Raw genomic sequence first — 15,761 nt, forward strand, 5'->3', positions numbered from 1 at the left:
AATTGGAACTGACAGTTTTGTTGCTGCAACTGCTGTCCTCTCAAACTGTTGAAATTGTGACAGCACAAACTCCTGCATCTTGCTAATAGCGCTTGTACATTCGAACGTTCCTCCGTTCGAATGCAGCAAAAATAGGTCACGCAACGTCCCTAGCAGCACCTGCCTAGGTCGTCCGCGCGAAGATGGCTCCCGCACTTCCTACGCAAGACTACTACGTCACCTTGGGAGTGCGACCTTCCGCGCTGTACGGCGAGATCAAAGCGGCGTACCGCCGCCTCGCACTGTTGCATCACCCAGACAAGAACAACGGGTCTCAACACGCGACCGCAACGACTCAGCTTGTGTGGAGAAGCCACCGTGCTTGGACGAGCGTGCCATACTAACGTTGGGCACAGATCAACGCAGCATGGGAAGTACTCAAAGATGCGTCCACGAGGAGCGAATACGATCGAAGCCGTCAACAACGAACTGCGTCATCCCCAGGCAGCCAACCTTACGCTCCATCTCCAGCCGCATCACAGCCAAACCCTCAGCCGCACCCGCAAAACGAGACACCAGCGCAAAGGGAAGCGCGTGCACAAGCAGAGAGCAACCGGATACGACAAGAGTGGCTCAACTATGAGAGATCTCAGAAAGAGCAGATTCGTCAATGTCGTAACACTGTCAAGTCTCTTGAAGCCGAACTCGAGTGCCTGAACAGGAATGTCTTTGAGAATCGAGCAAAGCTGGCAAACGACAATCAGTCGGAAGCGGGCACGTTGGCCTTCTTGAGCAACAGACTGAGTGAACAAGAGAAGAGCGACATCACGTTAGCCACAATCAACGCGGAGAACGCCATTCGGATCAAGCAGATACGCCTAGACGAAGCAAGGGTACGGCTCGAACAGCTGAACGATGACCTCACGAAACGAAAAAATCAAGAAGGCGAAAGGCTTGTGGCTGAGCTGGCTGAGAAGGCGAGGAAAGAACGACTTGCGAAAGAAAAGGCCGAACAGGCCCGACAGTGGGAACAGACAAGACAAGCATGGGAGGCTGAACAACGTGCTGAAAAGGAGTCCCGAAAAGCACGAAAGAAAGCGAAGCGAGAAGCAGAACAAAAGGCAAGACAGGCAGCAGAACAAAAAGCAGGATGGGAGGCAGCAAAGAAAGCAGCAAGAGAAGCAGAGGAGTATGCGAGAGAGGAAGCAGAGTATTGGGCGACACAGAAAGAAGAGCGTCGCATAAGAGAGGAAGCAGAGTATTGGGCGAGAAAAGAAGCAGAGGAGTATGCGAGACAAGAAGAAAAGCATCGTGCGAGAGAGGAAGCAGAACGTCGTACAAGAGAGCAAGCGGAGCTTCGTGCAAGACGGAAAGCAGAGCATCGTGCGAGGCAAGAAGCAGCTCACCGTGCAAGACAAGAGGAATCGAGGAAGCGCGCGGCAAAGGAACATGCAGCAAAGCAGTATGAGGCCACAGCAGCAGAACGATCACGAGCGAGGAGTTCCAACTGTGACCATGATACGTTGTGGATTAGGGTTGAAGGCCAGCATACTTGCGCATTCTGTATTCGAACACTCGACGAGTTCTCAAGGCAATGTTTCGGTTGCGGTACCAAAGCATGTGTCACCTGTGCGCAAAAATTGAAAGGCGGAGGCGACACATGTGTACGAAGATGACGGGACTGCGCAGGGTTGAGAGGAGCTCTTCTTCTGGTGTGATGGTAGTGTTGATACCTTGGGGAGCTGTTATAACAAGCATGGCTGGAACTGAGAAGCAATCTGGGTGTGGGATGGAAAGTACTTGGGCGTGGATAAGGTTGGAGGTCAAGTTGCGATACCTAGGTTCGCTTACCAAATGCTGCTGCAAGCTCTCGGGTTGCTACCATGTCAGTTGTATATGAATCTCAGGACGCGGAAGGATTGGGTGGAATATCGGAAGGGCCTCGATCGTGTCTGGTTCCACTTTGTTACCCCACTTTCGGCCCTTCCCTACGTCAAGCTTGGTGTGGGGCAAACAGCTCATCGTATGCATGTAGCAAGATGCGACAGAACAACACCATAGCCCTACTTCTTCATTGCCTCATTGTCTGACTTCTTACTATTGTCCCACCTCCTCTATTTTAATCCCCACCACTCAAGCTACTAACCACAACATCCATACAAATTACATACCCAAAATGTCGGAAAACGCTACCGAGATTGTGTACATACCCATGAAACCCGGGCTCGATCTCTCATCGGGCGAAGCGAAAGAAACATGGGAGTCAACCCTCAGCACTATTGCCAAACAGCCCGGTGCCAAAGCATTGTACTGGGGCCGACAGATCGAGAACCCGGAAACCGTGCAAATGGCAGTAGGTGCGTATTTACTCGTGCTTTGCCCAACCAACTACTACGCAAGGATTGCCAGCACTATACGAACTTGCTGACCGAATGTAGAATGGGAATCCATCGAGGACCATAGAACATTCGAAAAGACCCCAGGCTACCAACCTTTCCTGGCGACCATCATGGAAAAACTTGCATCTGGCGACGACCCAACAATCTTCCACGTCAAGTTTCCCACTTCGCAGTCTGGAAGCGATAACCCATTCACCATGCCCGTAACCGAGTGCGTAAACGCATTCTTCGCCCCCGACTACTCACAAGAGGAATACAGCTCCCAGTTCTCTACTTTCCGCTCCATCGCAACCCAGATACCTAATGCTGAGACCAAAGGAGTGATTGGTGGATGGAGCGTTGAACTGCATCAGCACGAGAGTTTGGGTGAGGGTGTCGATGGGAAGTTGTTTGCGGCGTTTTTCGGATGGCCGAGTGTAGAGGCGCATATGGAGTTTCGTAAGACTGAGGACTTTGGGAAGCTTATTCCGTATCTGAGGGACGGGCCGAAGGGGCTGAAGGTTTGGCATGTTGCGTTCCAACAGTACAAGTAGATAACCACGCTCCCTTTCCGGATACTTCACATTCGACCCTGAAACAAGTGGCTAAGAGAATGTTGCGTATGCTGTAAGCCGTCGTGTGGTAAATCAAACTTTTCTGGGTATATCTACGACGTAGCACTAAGTCCACGTCGATTCTGTTATCATTTGCTCCAAACGCCCGAATCCTTCAATTACTCCGATCCATGCATTTTCTCATTCGCTCATGACATGCCCTTGGGCGGGAAGCTAGACTCCTTCTTGAAACCCTCCTTTGAGATTCTGGAAAACTTAAGCGTGGCCAGCTGAGCCCACTCGCCGTTCCACTCTTTCAGCTTCTTCAGGTTGAGTTCGTCCTCAAGATCCGGTACCCAGAAGCCAGCGGCATACTCGTCTCGCTCGGTGTTCTGGTGGATCTCCAACAAATTTTGACGCGTGCTTGCTGGTCGTCCCGGACGACGAGCTGCCTTCAGTTGGGCCAGCTCTTCGTCATCGCGACCTAAGTAATCCTCAATCATGGCCTGGATCTCCGGTACGCTGAGTGGTGCAACATGCTCTGCGGTATATGATTGGAATGATTTGACTCGATTAACTATCACTAGTTAGCGATAATACAGTCAATCGATTACAAACATAACGCATACCGTATGTTCGATTTTGATCTTTTCGTTGTCTGAAAACGCGATTGAGCTTTTCGTCTCTCTGCGCTGCGCTCTGTAGCCGCTTGGTATCTCGGCTGCCCTCGTGCAGGTTGGGATTCTTTCCCTTCTTCTTCGTAATCTTCTTGTGCACCTTGTCGAGACGATTGCTGACCATTTTGAAAGTTTGACGTTTTGTTTGGTGTTGGTGTTCGCGCAAGAAATTTTGGATATCCATCGGCGCTCGGCGATCACGACCACGCTAGCCGTCGGACGCGGACTAGTGCATATGTTAGCGGGGCGCGTTCCTGTCATCTCGTGTACCCGCGATCAATGACTGCTCCACACTATCGATGTGAACGCGCTCCCTTTTCTTTTTCGCTTGATTCGCAGTGCATAAGGGCGTTTCTCCTCTCGTCACCAGACTGCGAAACCACCATGTTGCGGTAGCTGTTGCTTCTCTGCCCGTTGTATAGGACGGACGCGTGAGCGGCAAAGGGTACAAGATGGGCATCTCAGGTTGGTACACCCAATCATCCCGTCTACAATACTGACAGTCGAACAGGCCTCCTTCCGCTGCTCAAGTCGGTTCAGCAACCATGTACTCTCAAGAAATACGCCGGCAAGACGATAGGCGTCGACACGTATGGTTGGCTTCACCGCGCTACCGCGACCTGTGCGATTGACCTGGCGCTCGAGAAGCCGACGACCAAGTATGCGTTGATGCGTCCATGGATGACGAGTATTTGCTGACCTTGATCCTTAGATATGTCGACTTCGTCATGCACCGCGTCCGCATGCTCATCCACTTTGGCGTCACCCCCTACCTAGTATTCGACGGAGACAACCTACCGAGCAAAGCTGGCACAGAGAAAGATCGAAGGGAACGAAGAAAGGAGGGCAAGAGGCTCGGGCTGGAACTCCTCAAGGTCGGAAAGACAGCACAGGCGCAACAGGAATTGCAGAAGAGCGTGGACGTGACACCGGAAATGGCGCGGATGGTCATCGAAGAACTGAAGCAGCACAACATCGAGTACGTCGTCGCGCCTTACGAAGCTGATTCGCAGCTCGCATACCTGGAGCGGAAAGGTATAATCCACGGGGTCTTGTCCGAGGACTCCGATCTACTCGTCTTTGGCGTCAAGTGCCTGATAACAAAGCTGGACAAATACGGAGAATGCATCGAGGTCAACCGGAATCACTTCACTGCCTGCAGGGAGGTCAGCTTTGTGGGATGGTCTGACGCCGACTTTCGAAGAATGTGCATCCTGAGCGGTTGCGATTATCTCTCAGGTATTGGTGGACTTGGCCTGAAGACTGCCCATCGAATGCTGCGGAAACACAAGACTGTCGACCGTCTCGTCAAAGCTGCGCAATACGACGGCAAGCTCAAGGTGCCCGCTGGTTTCTTGGAATTATTTGACCAGGCTGAGAAAACCTTCCTTTACCAATGGGTCTATTGTCCGGTCGCCAAGCAGCTGGTCAATCTTACGCCACTCGATGAAGGGGTCGATCTCGCCGATATGCCCTACATCGGAGAGGAGGTACCAGCACACCTCGCCACCGGTGTTGCAACTGGTGACCTATACCCACGCACAAAACTCCCGATGAGCATCACGAGCAACAGTAGGCCTGGCAGAAATTCGTTTGGTCCCTCTCGGAGAGCCTCGACGATTATTCAGACACCCGACGCGAAAGGCTCAAAGCCGATTGATTCGTTCTTCAAGCCCAAGCGTACGCCGTTGGCCGAATTGTCGCCAAATGTTTTCACACCATCACCCAGTCAGCAAGTATTGCTGGAACAACAGAGAGAGTCAAATGGATGGGCCGCAGTACCCGCTCCAATCTCCCGTTTACGACCGAATCCTCCGACGCCTAGTACGGCGCCTCAACCACCTCGACGGACCATGACTGATCCAACTGCGGGTAGACGTTCGGTTCCGCATCCTTCTAAGAGACAACGACTGTGCTCCGATTCCGTCTCCGAGACACTCGCCGCTGGCGACGAGGGTGTTGTGCGGAGCCAATTTTTCGCACCTTCTATACCGGAACCAAGCCCAACCTTACACCGAGAGAAGAGTAGGAGGAGGAAGACCGACCAGGACTTCGAGCTCTATTCGGATGACTCAATACAGGAGGTTATGGCCGAAGTGGCTGATCTAGAGCAAGCGGCTTCTGCCCCTAAGAAGAAGCTACGGGTCTTCAGTGATACACAATCCAGCTTTAGGAGCGAATCACAGTCGACTGTCTTCTCCAGGGGCAGCACTGCGCAGTCACAAGATACTATCGGCACTCTCACGCCGGCATCTTCCCCCGAGCCCGAGACGGTCTTCAGCGCTGCAATCTCATCCACAATGAGTGAGCTGCGATCAAAGTTCACATATAAGTCTCCCTCACCCGCACCGGGTATACCAAGAGCTAGTAAGAGTCGTCTTAACCGTCGGCCCACTGAGGCATGGCAACCTACACCACCATCTCAAGCTTCCGCTCTTACAGTCTTTTCGGCGCCCGATGAGGAACCCATCATCCCCGGAACCCCGTCCAAGAAAGATGTAGATGTGAAACTTGCAGTCTCTGCTTGGGCGGCTGTAGAGGCCGAGGTAGTCATCGCCGCGAGCTCACCGCCTCCTATGACACCTGCGAAGAGGAGGAGATCATCATTGAAGGGGAGCGAAGACCTTCTTGTTCCGGATAGCGAAGCCGAGAGCGAGTGCTCACCCCGAAAACCGTTGTTTAACCTTAAGCGATTTGCATTTGCCGGTTAGTCTCGCTTTGCATTGCGAGTTTTAGCATATCATTACATGAGCGTACGACTTGCGGTATTGTTGGCGTTTGTTGCGGCTAAGCGCGTTTTTGGTGTTTGCAAGGTTGTTACGATCACGACCATGGTAGGCGAAGGCACACGAAGTGTCATAACATGTATCTTCATTTGGTAGTATACCCTCAATACTTATCTGTTTTAATGGCAGTTGGCTCGACCATGAGCGTCTATGTGGGACAGTTGGATGAGTTGGATGTGCCCAAGACCCTCTAACTCACAGACAAAGGCAAAGCAGTCGGCTCTCATGGTACTTGACTTCTAATTCGCAACAGTGTCCTCGATCTTTGACGTCTCAGAACAAAGCATCTTCGCCATAATCACTTGTGCATCTACTTCAACCTCTGTGGTTCTTTGGTATGGCTTTGTTCGCGACCATGTCGGCCGCATGCGGCGGTCGACACAAGACAGGGCTATTTAGTTCGCGCCTAGTATCCCGTCTACGGTTCAAAATTACAAAGTCATTCGCCAATCTTCGGAACACAATTACTTTGTGACACCCAATCGAACTCAAGACCAAGCCGCTACCTCGATCCCGGTCTCAGTCATTAAATAATCCACGCGATGCCACCAAAAGTCATTGCCACCGCGGCTACTACACGAGAGAGACGATCCGTGGTCCGAGTAAATCTCAACGAGGATGCATTCCGAAAAGCTCAAGAAGACGCGGCCAGAGAGAGAGCCGCTAAGGAGGCAGCGCTGCGGAAGCCAAAGTCACCTTCACCTAGACCAAGGTCTAAGCCTGGAGCTAAGGAGGGGATACGCGCTAGGGCTTTGTGTGTTCTTGTGAAGAAGCCTAGAACTACTGGCAAGGCAAAGATGGGGGGCAAGCAACAGCAAAAGAACAACACAAAGAAAACAAAGGGTGGCAGAGTAGCAAAGAACAGCGGAACCAAGGGTAGAAAGGTCAAGAAGGAGGCAGACGTGGCTGCTCACGATTCGGATGACAGTGAGTTGGGAAGCACCGAGAGTATCACGACAGCAGAACCTGCTGTGCCGGCTACAAAGAGAAAGCAGGCTACCAAGGCTAAGGGGAACCGGACTACCAAGGCCAAAGCTACTACGACGAAAGAGAAAAAGAAGACTCTATCGCCCAAAAGAGAACGTGTTGTCAAATTCCGTACCAACGGAAAGTCACTTTCGATTGAATCGTCTGGGGAGGAGGGCCTCGTTGAGTGTGAGGATATGGATGAAGAGGGTGAAGACATGACATACGCGAACTGGGTATAGTAGATTGCATGCTACAAACTAATGATCGATACCTAGGTAGATAGAAGTCGATAGAAAGGATTTTCCTAGCCATGATGCTGAGTTTTAATATGCAGTCGTGTTGAGGGATCGGATAAGTGACGATAATCTGATGCAGTACCAAGCTTCAATGAAAGTCAGTGTTTCGGAGAACACGGGGAATTTTGCGAGGCTGAGCAGTGGGAAAGTGTCAAAGCGGCTTTAGTCAAGCCTAGTAGCGACAAAGTCCTCGACAAAGTCCCAGGCAATGTGGTCTTCGTCCTCGTCGTTTTCCTCAACCCATGCTTTCATAGTCATGTTGCGAGGAGTGGGGTGAACCCAGGTGCTGTTGAGTACAGTGTCGATTGCTAGAGGAATGTTAGCACTAGTGAACCAAGGGGAATAAGAACAAGACTTACGCAACAACACTTCCATACCACTAGCCATTCGGAATAGCGCGGCCTGTGCGATAGGCTCAAGCTCAGAGCGCTTCTTCGTTGCTGGTCGCACATCTGGGGCGCCGTTCTTGTAGATTTGCGCAGTCTGGTTATTGATACATTGGCCGCGAGGGTCGCTGTACGCTTGACAGTATTGCACACCATTTGCGGCCGGATTGCCAAAGCCGACGATAAACTGGCAGGGTTGGCTGTTGCATGTGCCGGTGGTGTATTGTTGGATGATATTACCCTGACGATCGTTGTGCCTGTTGATGACACACTTGGTGACTTGACCACGCGCATCGGCATCAGAGGTACTGGCGAATGGATATTCGTCGCAGTTCTCGCCAGCACGTGGATTACCACCGCGCGTCTATAAGTGGGTCAGCGAATCCTTTGGAAAGTTGATGCACTCATTCAAGGAAAACACTGAACACACTGGAGTCTACATCAAGATGAAAAAATGCAAAGTAGATGATCCAACATCAACGTAGACGTCAGGGTGTTCAGTCCTTCTTTTGAACGAAGTGGAGGGAGACTTACGCTGCAACGGTTGGGCCTAGGAAGACAGCCAGCTGATCTTTGACGGGCTCTTCCGATAGCACTGTCACGATTTCCAGTACCACCATAGCGGTCATAGTTCAGTGTTACTCCGAATGATGGTCGAGTGCAGTAAGCGCCCCAGCACATGTTGTTGCAGATGTCTGAGCCAAGTTGAGTATAAAGCACTTTCAGGGATGCAGGGACGTTTACCTTGGAGGTTGTCCCCACAGTTAAAGATCATGCCGGGTGCGGCAAGCCCGGAGGCTATCAGACCAGAAACCAGGAGAGTCTTGAACATGATGGCTTGTGTAGTAAGGTATTCAAGTGTTTGAAAACGGCTGTTGTGTGAAATACACGATATCGAGGCTGCCTTCTATATACTCGTCGTGGCCCCCATTTACATGCCCATGTCAACCCTGCCCAAGTATTGGGAGGCCTCTTCTGTACTCACAGCTGAACATAGTCAATGCAATCGTATGATCGAATTCTTGAACTAGTTTCAAAATCTTGCCAATGATATGCAGAACCGCAGTTGGAGCCGCTTCGGGTAGAGATCACAAGGATGGGGCGGAAATTGATCTGCTTGTAGTTGTCGTATACGACGGCCTGAGATGGCGGGCTTGATCTCACCGGTATAGCAACTTGGACGCCGATTACCCGAAGGTTTGCTGCGAATAAGCCGTAACTCGGCATATATCTGCCTTGTCATCGAGATCATGGTCGAAACTGGCCAATGCCCTTGATTCCATGGTATTTAGTACAGCTGATAAACTTAACAGGTCAGCAGTAGTTGACTTAACCATGTCTACAAATGGTACAACCTTCGATTATAGGACTAAGTCGTCAGCATACTGAGACATTTTCATCGGACAGGCCGAGAGAAAGCGAACTTGTCGTACATTACTGTCAAGACGTGCGGGAAGTAAGAGGCTGTAGATGAACGGGAAGGCTCGGCCCGCCAGTGAGATCTCCAATGACAGCCAATCTCTGACATCATACCTAGGTAGTGTGCAGCACCACACATAAGCTTGGTGCGACCCTGCCCCACTTGTGGCTTCTCATCGTACCTCGCATCATCGCCTTACGCCCGGCTGCGACGCTAAAATTTGAGCAACAATAGTGTACGCAGGGCCATCTCTGGTCACAAGGCTCGCCCCATTATAGCGCTCCTCGTCACGCAATCGCAGTTGCCTGAACTGACCCAGCTGGAAACTACGGCTGAGACGTGGTTTCTATCTACCCGTCCACCTCATCCAAACCAACTCTTTGCCCTCAATCAGACCACTCAACACAATATGTCTTCCACAAAGGACCTCGCGAAAACACTCCCTAAGAAAGCGCCGAATACAGAATACCACCGCGCCACACTGAATGGTCTAAATCGTTTCAAGTTTGCCATCTTCTACACAGCTGCTCTAGACACAGCAGACAGCCAACGGCTTGAAGAAAGCATCAACACGGGCGAGCTCAGTACGGGGAGGTCTAAATTCGCTCCGCAGCCAGACTTCAGCGGTCGCTCGTTGCGAGACGTTTACGACTACTTCATCGAGCTACGCGACCAAGACGATACCATTCATCCGCTCTACTTCATAGTAGCCGACCAAAAGGACTTCGACAACAACGGAGTCTTAGTCGTTCTGCTCAACTCGAGCCAAGACGAGGAAGACGTTCCAGGCGTTGGACGTTGCAGCAATGTCGAGGCGGATTCATGGGGTTCCAATATCGACATCGGTAACCAAGATTGGTTCGATCTGAAGGAACGGGAGGCTGAGGAGTGGGGTGGGGATGACCCGTATGCAGATGATGACGACAAAGATGACAAGCCAACGCAGGGGCTTGCCACTTCGGATGCGTCGCCCAAGAAAGTGTACGGGTGGTATAGCTTGGTGAAAAAAGGTACCTAACGCATGTGCTCATGTACGAGACTTTGCACGTTAGCTAACTCTGCATAGCCCTACCCATCAGCTCCATGATCGAGCCATCATGGGCAAAGATGAAGAAGACAGAAGAGTCTCGCTTCCAGATGCTCGGGAACTGGCATTCTTCAAGCGATCCTTGGGCCGATATTCGTAGAGCGCATCCACGACAATGTGCTTTCAGACCTACCGTCCATCGAAACATCATCTTGGTCGCAGAGAAAGAGGATGCTGGTGACCCCGAGGGCATGTCTCTTGTTCGCTTGAAGTGGGATGGAAACACCGACGGCGTCGAAGATGCGAGCCCAGCGCTTATGCCGGAAGTTGAGATATTAGGCAAGATGAGCGCGGGCAAGGCTTTGGAAGAGGCCGATCGAGCGGCGCAATAACTCAACACATTGTCAGTAGCATCACTATGTGTGCTGGGATCACACGTTTCTGACCGAGCGTTGCAATCGATGAATGATAGCTTATCCTATGCTAGTAGCCATGTTTCTACACAACTACATACGATGGCTGATAGTGTTTCGAAAGGTGCCTGAGACTCCTTAGCCGAGTCGAACTATGATGTGTACTGTGATATTGACATTAACGCTGCCTTCACATAGCAGCTTCCAAACGGTAAAATTCGATTACGCGATAAGATAACGCGTGCGCCTACTATAACCAACGCATAGGTCACGAAATGGAAGAAGTGCCAAAGGCGGTCATCCCCCTCTAAAGATTGGACGGTATAGCCACCACGGTCTAACTGACAGCTTCAAGATAGCGATGTGGATCGGTGAGCCACGGCTTCTCATCTGTCGAACGCGATAGTGGCGACGTGAAGAATGCCCATAGTAGGTCGTTCACGAAGTCTCCGTGCATTTCGGATGCCGGGTCCCGTAGCTTGTCCAACACAGTTGGCCATGCTATAACCCATATGTCAACCAGGAGATTCCTTATCAAAGCCCCCTTAAATGTTCCAATATAGACCTCCTTCACCAGGCTGAGACTTGGATATCTCCCGACACATGCGCGCTGCGTCATGCATGCTATAACTGCATTACGAAACGTGGTATCGAGCAACGTGATCCCTATGAGGAAGGCCCTCACTAAGGTTTGCCACACATGCTTTATGTCCGTTACATGTTCCATCTGCTTCGTGTACAGCCAAGTGAGGTATATTCTGAACGTGGCCGCAGTATGACTGTCGATGCGGATCGGTTTCTGTTCGACGTCGATTGCGACGATACTGGCCTCGTTTTTGAAGAAGTCTGAGGTCGCACATGCCAGCTTCTGGTGAATCTGAAAAATCTCGTCCTCGACTCGGACGGCGATCGTTGTGCCCGTGAAGCTGAATTTCTGTAAGTCAACGCCATCACCAAAGTTTTATAGACTCACTCAGGATCACTATGAACGTTAGCTCTTTTTGGGCGTTTTGCAGGGGAAGCCATCCTACCTGGGAACGAGTACGGGAAGTTCTTGCCTGGGGTGTTCACAACACGGTTTCCACGTGACAGAATGCTGCGCAAGCGTACCATGGTCACTGCGAGCCAGTATTCGTCTCGTATTACAACACCACTTCAGCAACTCCGCCGTAGGCTAGAAGTACTGCACATCCCTTGTCTAACTTCGCGAGCCAGTATTGCTAGGCTTGACGCAGTAGATTGGTAGGACGCCGACATGTCCGAACGATTCTGCGGCATCCTGCCATCCGAAAGATCGAAGGAGTGGCCGGCGCATGTATCGTGAGTTCGGCAGGGTCCTCGAGTGGAAATAGCGATGCTGGTCGTTGTGATTGCGCCATGTGAGTGAGCACTAAGGTCATAGTGGATTAGAGATTTCACATCGCAACATTTGCGGAAGGATTAAGTGGTGCAAATATGACTCTTCATGCGCGGAATCATACGCGTTGAAGTGGGTGAATGGAAGCCCGGGATGGTAATCGCGGGATGACGCGTCTTCACGCGTGTGCCAAGCCGCTGATGTACGTCATAGTGCTATCCAGCCGAAGCAAACCCCTGCGAAGGGTAGGATCTAAGCTGCTGCATCTCCATTCTCGCGCTGGTCGTGTAAAGAACTGCCCAAAGTTGCAGCCTATTCTAACAAAATGCCTTCTCACCATCATTCGTCTTCAGTTGCTCCAACTAGATACCGATCAGCCTGAGAGCTCGCCCATGGCTCCACCAACTCCTCTGGTGATGCATTGCGATGAGCAATTAACGCTGAAATCAGATCCATCGCGAACTGTATGTAATCTGTCTCGAGAAAGTCTAGGCTCTGCCATTCAGGTCGGCATTTCCACGTCCAGATATCTACCATCAAATCTCGACCAAGGATGTCCGGCGTATGCGCAAGACCCTCTGTCACGTCATATAACCTTGCGACGAACGATATATTTGGGAAGCTTTCGATCCTTCGCGCGCACTCGATCATTCGACTGATCAGAAGGTCTTGGTAACGTGGATCACCAACTTTACGCGCGAGACCATATGAAGTCGGCAGCCAGTTCAGGTTCGACTCGGTATCCAGCTTTGGGTCCGCAATATGCTCCGGCAGCCGGCGGGTGTACAGCCATGTCATGTAGGTCTTGAAGTCTTCGGGGTTCGCTCTGAGATGTACTGTCCTATCGTTATTGATCCAACACCCGCCGCGGAACTGATCATCGTTGTAAAGGACGGATTTCTGAACAGTAAAGATGTCCTTTCCATCGTTGAAATTTGGCATCCCCACTTTCACAGTAATGGTGTCGCTGGTGGGGCTATTGATGGTCAGTAAACGATGCGAGCTAGTTCTGCTCAACTCACTCTGGGTTGTATGGCTGGTTACCCTCCCTGGAAGGTGTAAACATGAGGTATGAACTATCTCCCGCCATTGAACTGGCAAGCGGAAAATGGTAATAAGCAGGTGGTGACGTTTTAAGAATCTCGCAAGTGATACGGGTCGTCGTGCATGCACATTGACAAGAATACGCTCATATTAGTAGGTTTAGCCTATAAGCAGCTGACGTGCTGTCGGTGTTTGCCATGATATCACACGATGTCGAGGAGACTACAAATCATCGTCAGGACATGATCATGCGAGCAGCACAATTTGTACCTAGACGTCTCTCTAGGTTTGCTAATCCTGTAGAACAGAGCGGGTGGATTCGGATACCACGCCGACGGGAAAGCTACCTTCACCTACGTATTCACCTGCGGCATTAGTACTATCGTTGCGATTGCTGGCTGAATCATCAAGTAAGAGTCAAGACCCGAAGGTGAAGGCGGATTGACCCACTGCTCTGGCGTTTCACAGCTAACTAAAGCTATTGTCTTAATTGACACCTCAGCAAGTATCTTTCACAAAACAAACACCGAGCAACTCTTTGCACATCCCTCGATAACTGATAGTCATAAGAGAATAGCCCGGCATGCCGTTGTTAGATCTGCCCTTGGAGATCTTCGAGGAAGTCCTGGCGGCTGTTGCAGAGGACGTCGAGCAGCGAAGTCTTCTACGATATCGACTCATCTGCAGTAAGTCCAACGAATGAGCCAAATGCTTGAAGATATTGACAGCGAGCAGAAACGTTCGCAAACATCATCAAGAAACGTATCGTGGCGGCCGCTGTCCCAAAGAATCTCGCCAAGTTCCTGGATGACCGACTATCCACTCGCCTATTCGAACAACATGGTAGCGATGTTCTCTACGAGACTGCTATGCGTCCCGAGACTCTGAGGAACCAAGTCATACATTTCATCCGCGATATAGTCAAGGCTTCCGAACCTGATTCTACACTTCGATCTAGACAGACCATGATCATATGCGTTAGCATCATGGCAGTCGAGCCAAAATACCTACGTGCCTATATCCAGGGTACTGATGTTGTCAACAAAGAAAAATGGCCAGTCCCGCTCGCAGATATGTTGCCCGCTATTGCTGCCGCTTCAGGAGATCTTGAGCTTTTCAAAAACCCGACTCTTACACCAGCCCTGCTTCTCAAGCAAAGCCATGATCTTCTGCCAAGTGCACTCAAAGCCGCAATTGCAGCAGATCAGTTCAATATGCTTGAGCGCATCCTCAAGTACCTCGTGGACAATGTTAAGGGCAAGCGCGACTCCGGCTCATGGAAGGACATGCGGAATGCCGCCAAGAAGATCGGCAGAGCGTTGTGTACGGCAATACGTCTGCATAAGAACGTCGCGGGAAATATGTTGTTCGATATCCGTGAAGAGAACAAGTTCTTTTCCATGTTTGCGCCTGACGAATTGGGCGACTGGCTCGTCAACGAAGCCTCTAGGTACGACAACACGGCTTTACTGTACCGCGTTTTGGAGGTCAATAACCCTGGGATTATGGCGCACGTCAAGAAAGGGACCAAGAAGTATTACAGCCTTGATTCTCAATCCTTTGAGAGCCTATACCGAAGAGGTGGGATCAAGGTCTGGAGTATGCTACTGGAAGATGGTGTCGTGGAACTCAACAAAGTCTGCTCGGACAAGACTCCACTTCAGCATGCCTTGAAGAGACGGCGATACGATATTGCACGCCTTTTCATCAACAAAGGTGCATCGATTAACAGTATCACGAAGGATGGCAACAATATCCTGTGGGAGGCCGCAAATGATGGGTACGAAAAAGATGTCAAGTTTCTACTCAGCCACGGCGCGGACCCCAGAGTTGTTGGGAGGAACAGAGACTCGGCAATTTCAGTTGCGACAATGCACGGATATGGCAAATGTCGTTTCTTGCTTGAGAAGGTAAGAGATCACGGAAAAGAGTATCTCGAGCGCACTGATCTATGGGCGGTCTACGAAACCGAGGTCTTTGATGACCGCTGGGGTTTTAGTCTAGATGACACTCGGGCTGTTAAAGCAGCGACGTTGGGCATGGATTTCGGGCTTGAAAGAACCAGCATGTATTAAGAGAGATGATGCGCCACGGGTAAGCAAGGTATTCAGACTCAAGGAGGTAGAATACCGGCTTCATTGGTGTGTCCGTTCTGGGTGCTATAATGAGTGAGCGCTCGAAATTCCTCAGGTTTCTCAATTAGTGGAGTCTCAACATAAAAGCAATGCACTCTTCAAAGATTCAGGCCCCTGTGTTATGACGAAAGTGAGTGAAGAATTTACACGGACGGGAGCTGTGTAAGAGAGCGTCATGCAAACGCAGAAATGAAGGTTACGCTGGTCCCAGACAGAAAAAAGTTCCAATTGAGCTTAGCAAAGCATACCCAGAATAGACTCGTGTAGAGGCGGAACCACTATCAAGCATCAAAACGCCGTGGTCTCTTTATAACCTTACACTGGATATCACAAATACAAT

General features: G+C 50.8%; 8 protein-coding genes across 8 annotated transcripts; 6 read left to right on the top strand and 2 right to left on the bottom strand.

Annotated features, from left to right (window-relative positions):
* Nucleotides 1-182: 182 nt before the first annotated feature.
* On the top strand, nt 183-1,623 carry J4E92_004386 (uncharacterized protein; the record flags this gene model as incomplete). Its single annotated transcript, XM_051495776.1, has 3 exons — nt 183-341; nt 396-1,488; nt 1,514-1,623. The coding sequence occupies 3 exons, from the start codon at nt 183-185 to the stop codon at nt 1,621-1,623; spliced, it is 1,362 nt and encodes a 453-aa protein (XP_051353616.1).
* A 532-nt stretch (nt 1,624-2,155) lies between these two features.
* On the top strand, nt 2,156-2,911 carry J4E92_004387 (uncharacterized protein; the record flags this gene model as incomplete). Its single annotated transcript, XM_051495777.1, has 2 exons — nt 2,156-2,336; nt 2,418-2,911. The coding sequence occupies 2 exons, from the start codon at nt 2,156-2,158 to the stop codon at nt 2,909-2,911; spliced, it is 675 nt and encodes a 224-aa protein (XP_051353617.1).
* Nucleotides 2,912-3,120: 209 nt separating this feature from the next.
* On the bottom strand, nt 3,121-3,712 carry J4E92_004388 (uncharacterized protein; the record flags this gene model as incomplete). The annotated part of the gene is made up of 2 exons (XM_051495778.1): nt 3,121-3,488; nt 3,541-3,712. The coding sequence occupies 2 exons, from the start codon at nt 3,710-3,712 to the stop codon at nt 3,121-3,123; spliced, it is 540 nt and encodes a 179-aa protein (XP_051353618.1).
* A 328-nt stretch (nt 3,713-4,040) lies between these two features.
* Nucleotides 4,041-6,299, top strand: J4E92_004389 (uncharacterized protein; the record flags this gene model as incomplete). Its single annotated transcript, XM_051495779.1, has 3 exons — nt 4,041-4,053; nt 4,100-4,247; nt 4,301-6,299. 3 exons carry the CDS (start codon nt 4,041-4,043, stop codon nt 6,297-6,299), a joined length of 2,160 nt encoding a protein of 719 aa, XP_051353619.1.
* Nucleotides 6,300-6,514: 215 nt separating this feature from the next.
* On the top strand, nt 6,515-7,582 carry J4E92_004390 (uncharacterized protein; the record flags this gene model as incomplete). The annotated part of the gene is made up of 2 exons (XM_051495780.1): nt 6,515-6,520; nt 6,959-7,582. The coding sequence occupies 2 exons, from the start codon at nt 6,515-6,517 to the stop codon at nt 7,580-7,582; spliced, it is 630 nt and encodes a 209-aa protein (XP_051353620.1).
* A 219-nt stretch (nt 7,583-7,801) lies between these two features.
* Nucleotides 7,802-8,857, bottom strand: J4E92_004391 (uncharacterized protein; the record flags this gene model as incomplete). Its single annotated transcript, XM_051495781.1, has 4 exons — nt 7,802-7,947; nt 7,999-8,389; nt 8,560-8,720; nt 8,770-8,857. The coding sequence occupies 4 exons, from the start codon at nt 8,855-8,857 to the stop codon at nt 7,802-7,804; spliced, it is 786 nt and encodes a 261-aa protein (XP_051353621.1).
* Nucleotides 8,858-9,854: 997 nt separating this feature from the next.
* On the top strand, nt 9,855-10,864 carry J4E92_004392 (uncharacterized protein; the record flags this gene model as incomplete). The annotated part of the gene is made up of 2 exons (XM_051495782.1): nt 9,855-10,455; nt 10,512-10,864. 2 exons carry the CDS (start codon nt 9,855-9,857, stop codon nt 10,862-10,864), a joined length of 954 nt encoding a protein of 317 aa, XP_051353622.1.
* Nucleotides 10,865-13,869: 3,005 nt separating this feature from the next.
* Nucleotides 13,870-15,361, top strand: J4E92_004393 (uncharacterized protein; the record flags this gene model as incomplete). Its single annotated transcript, XM_051495783.1, has 2 exons — nt 13,870-13,972; nt 14,022-15,361. The coding sequence occupies 2 exons, from the start codon at nt 13,870-13,872 to the stop codon at nt 15,359-15,361; spliced, it is 1,443 nt and encodes a 480-aa protein (XP_051353623.1).
* Between the last annotated feature and the right edge of the window lie 400 nt (nt 15,362-15,761).

This window comes from Alternaria infectoria (assembly GCF_024043175.1).
Source record: "Alternaria infectoria strain BMP 0036 chromosome Unknown scaffold_6, whole genome shotgun sequence".
In the NCBI taxonomy this organism is placed as follows: domain Eukaryota; kingdom Fungi; phylum Ascomycota; class Dothideomycetes; order Pleosporales; family Pleosporaceae; genus Alternaria; species Alternaria infectoria.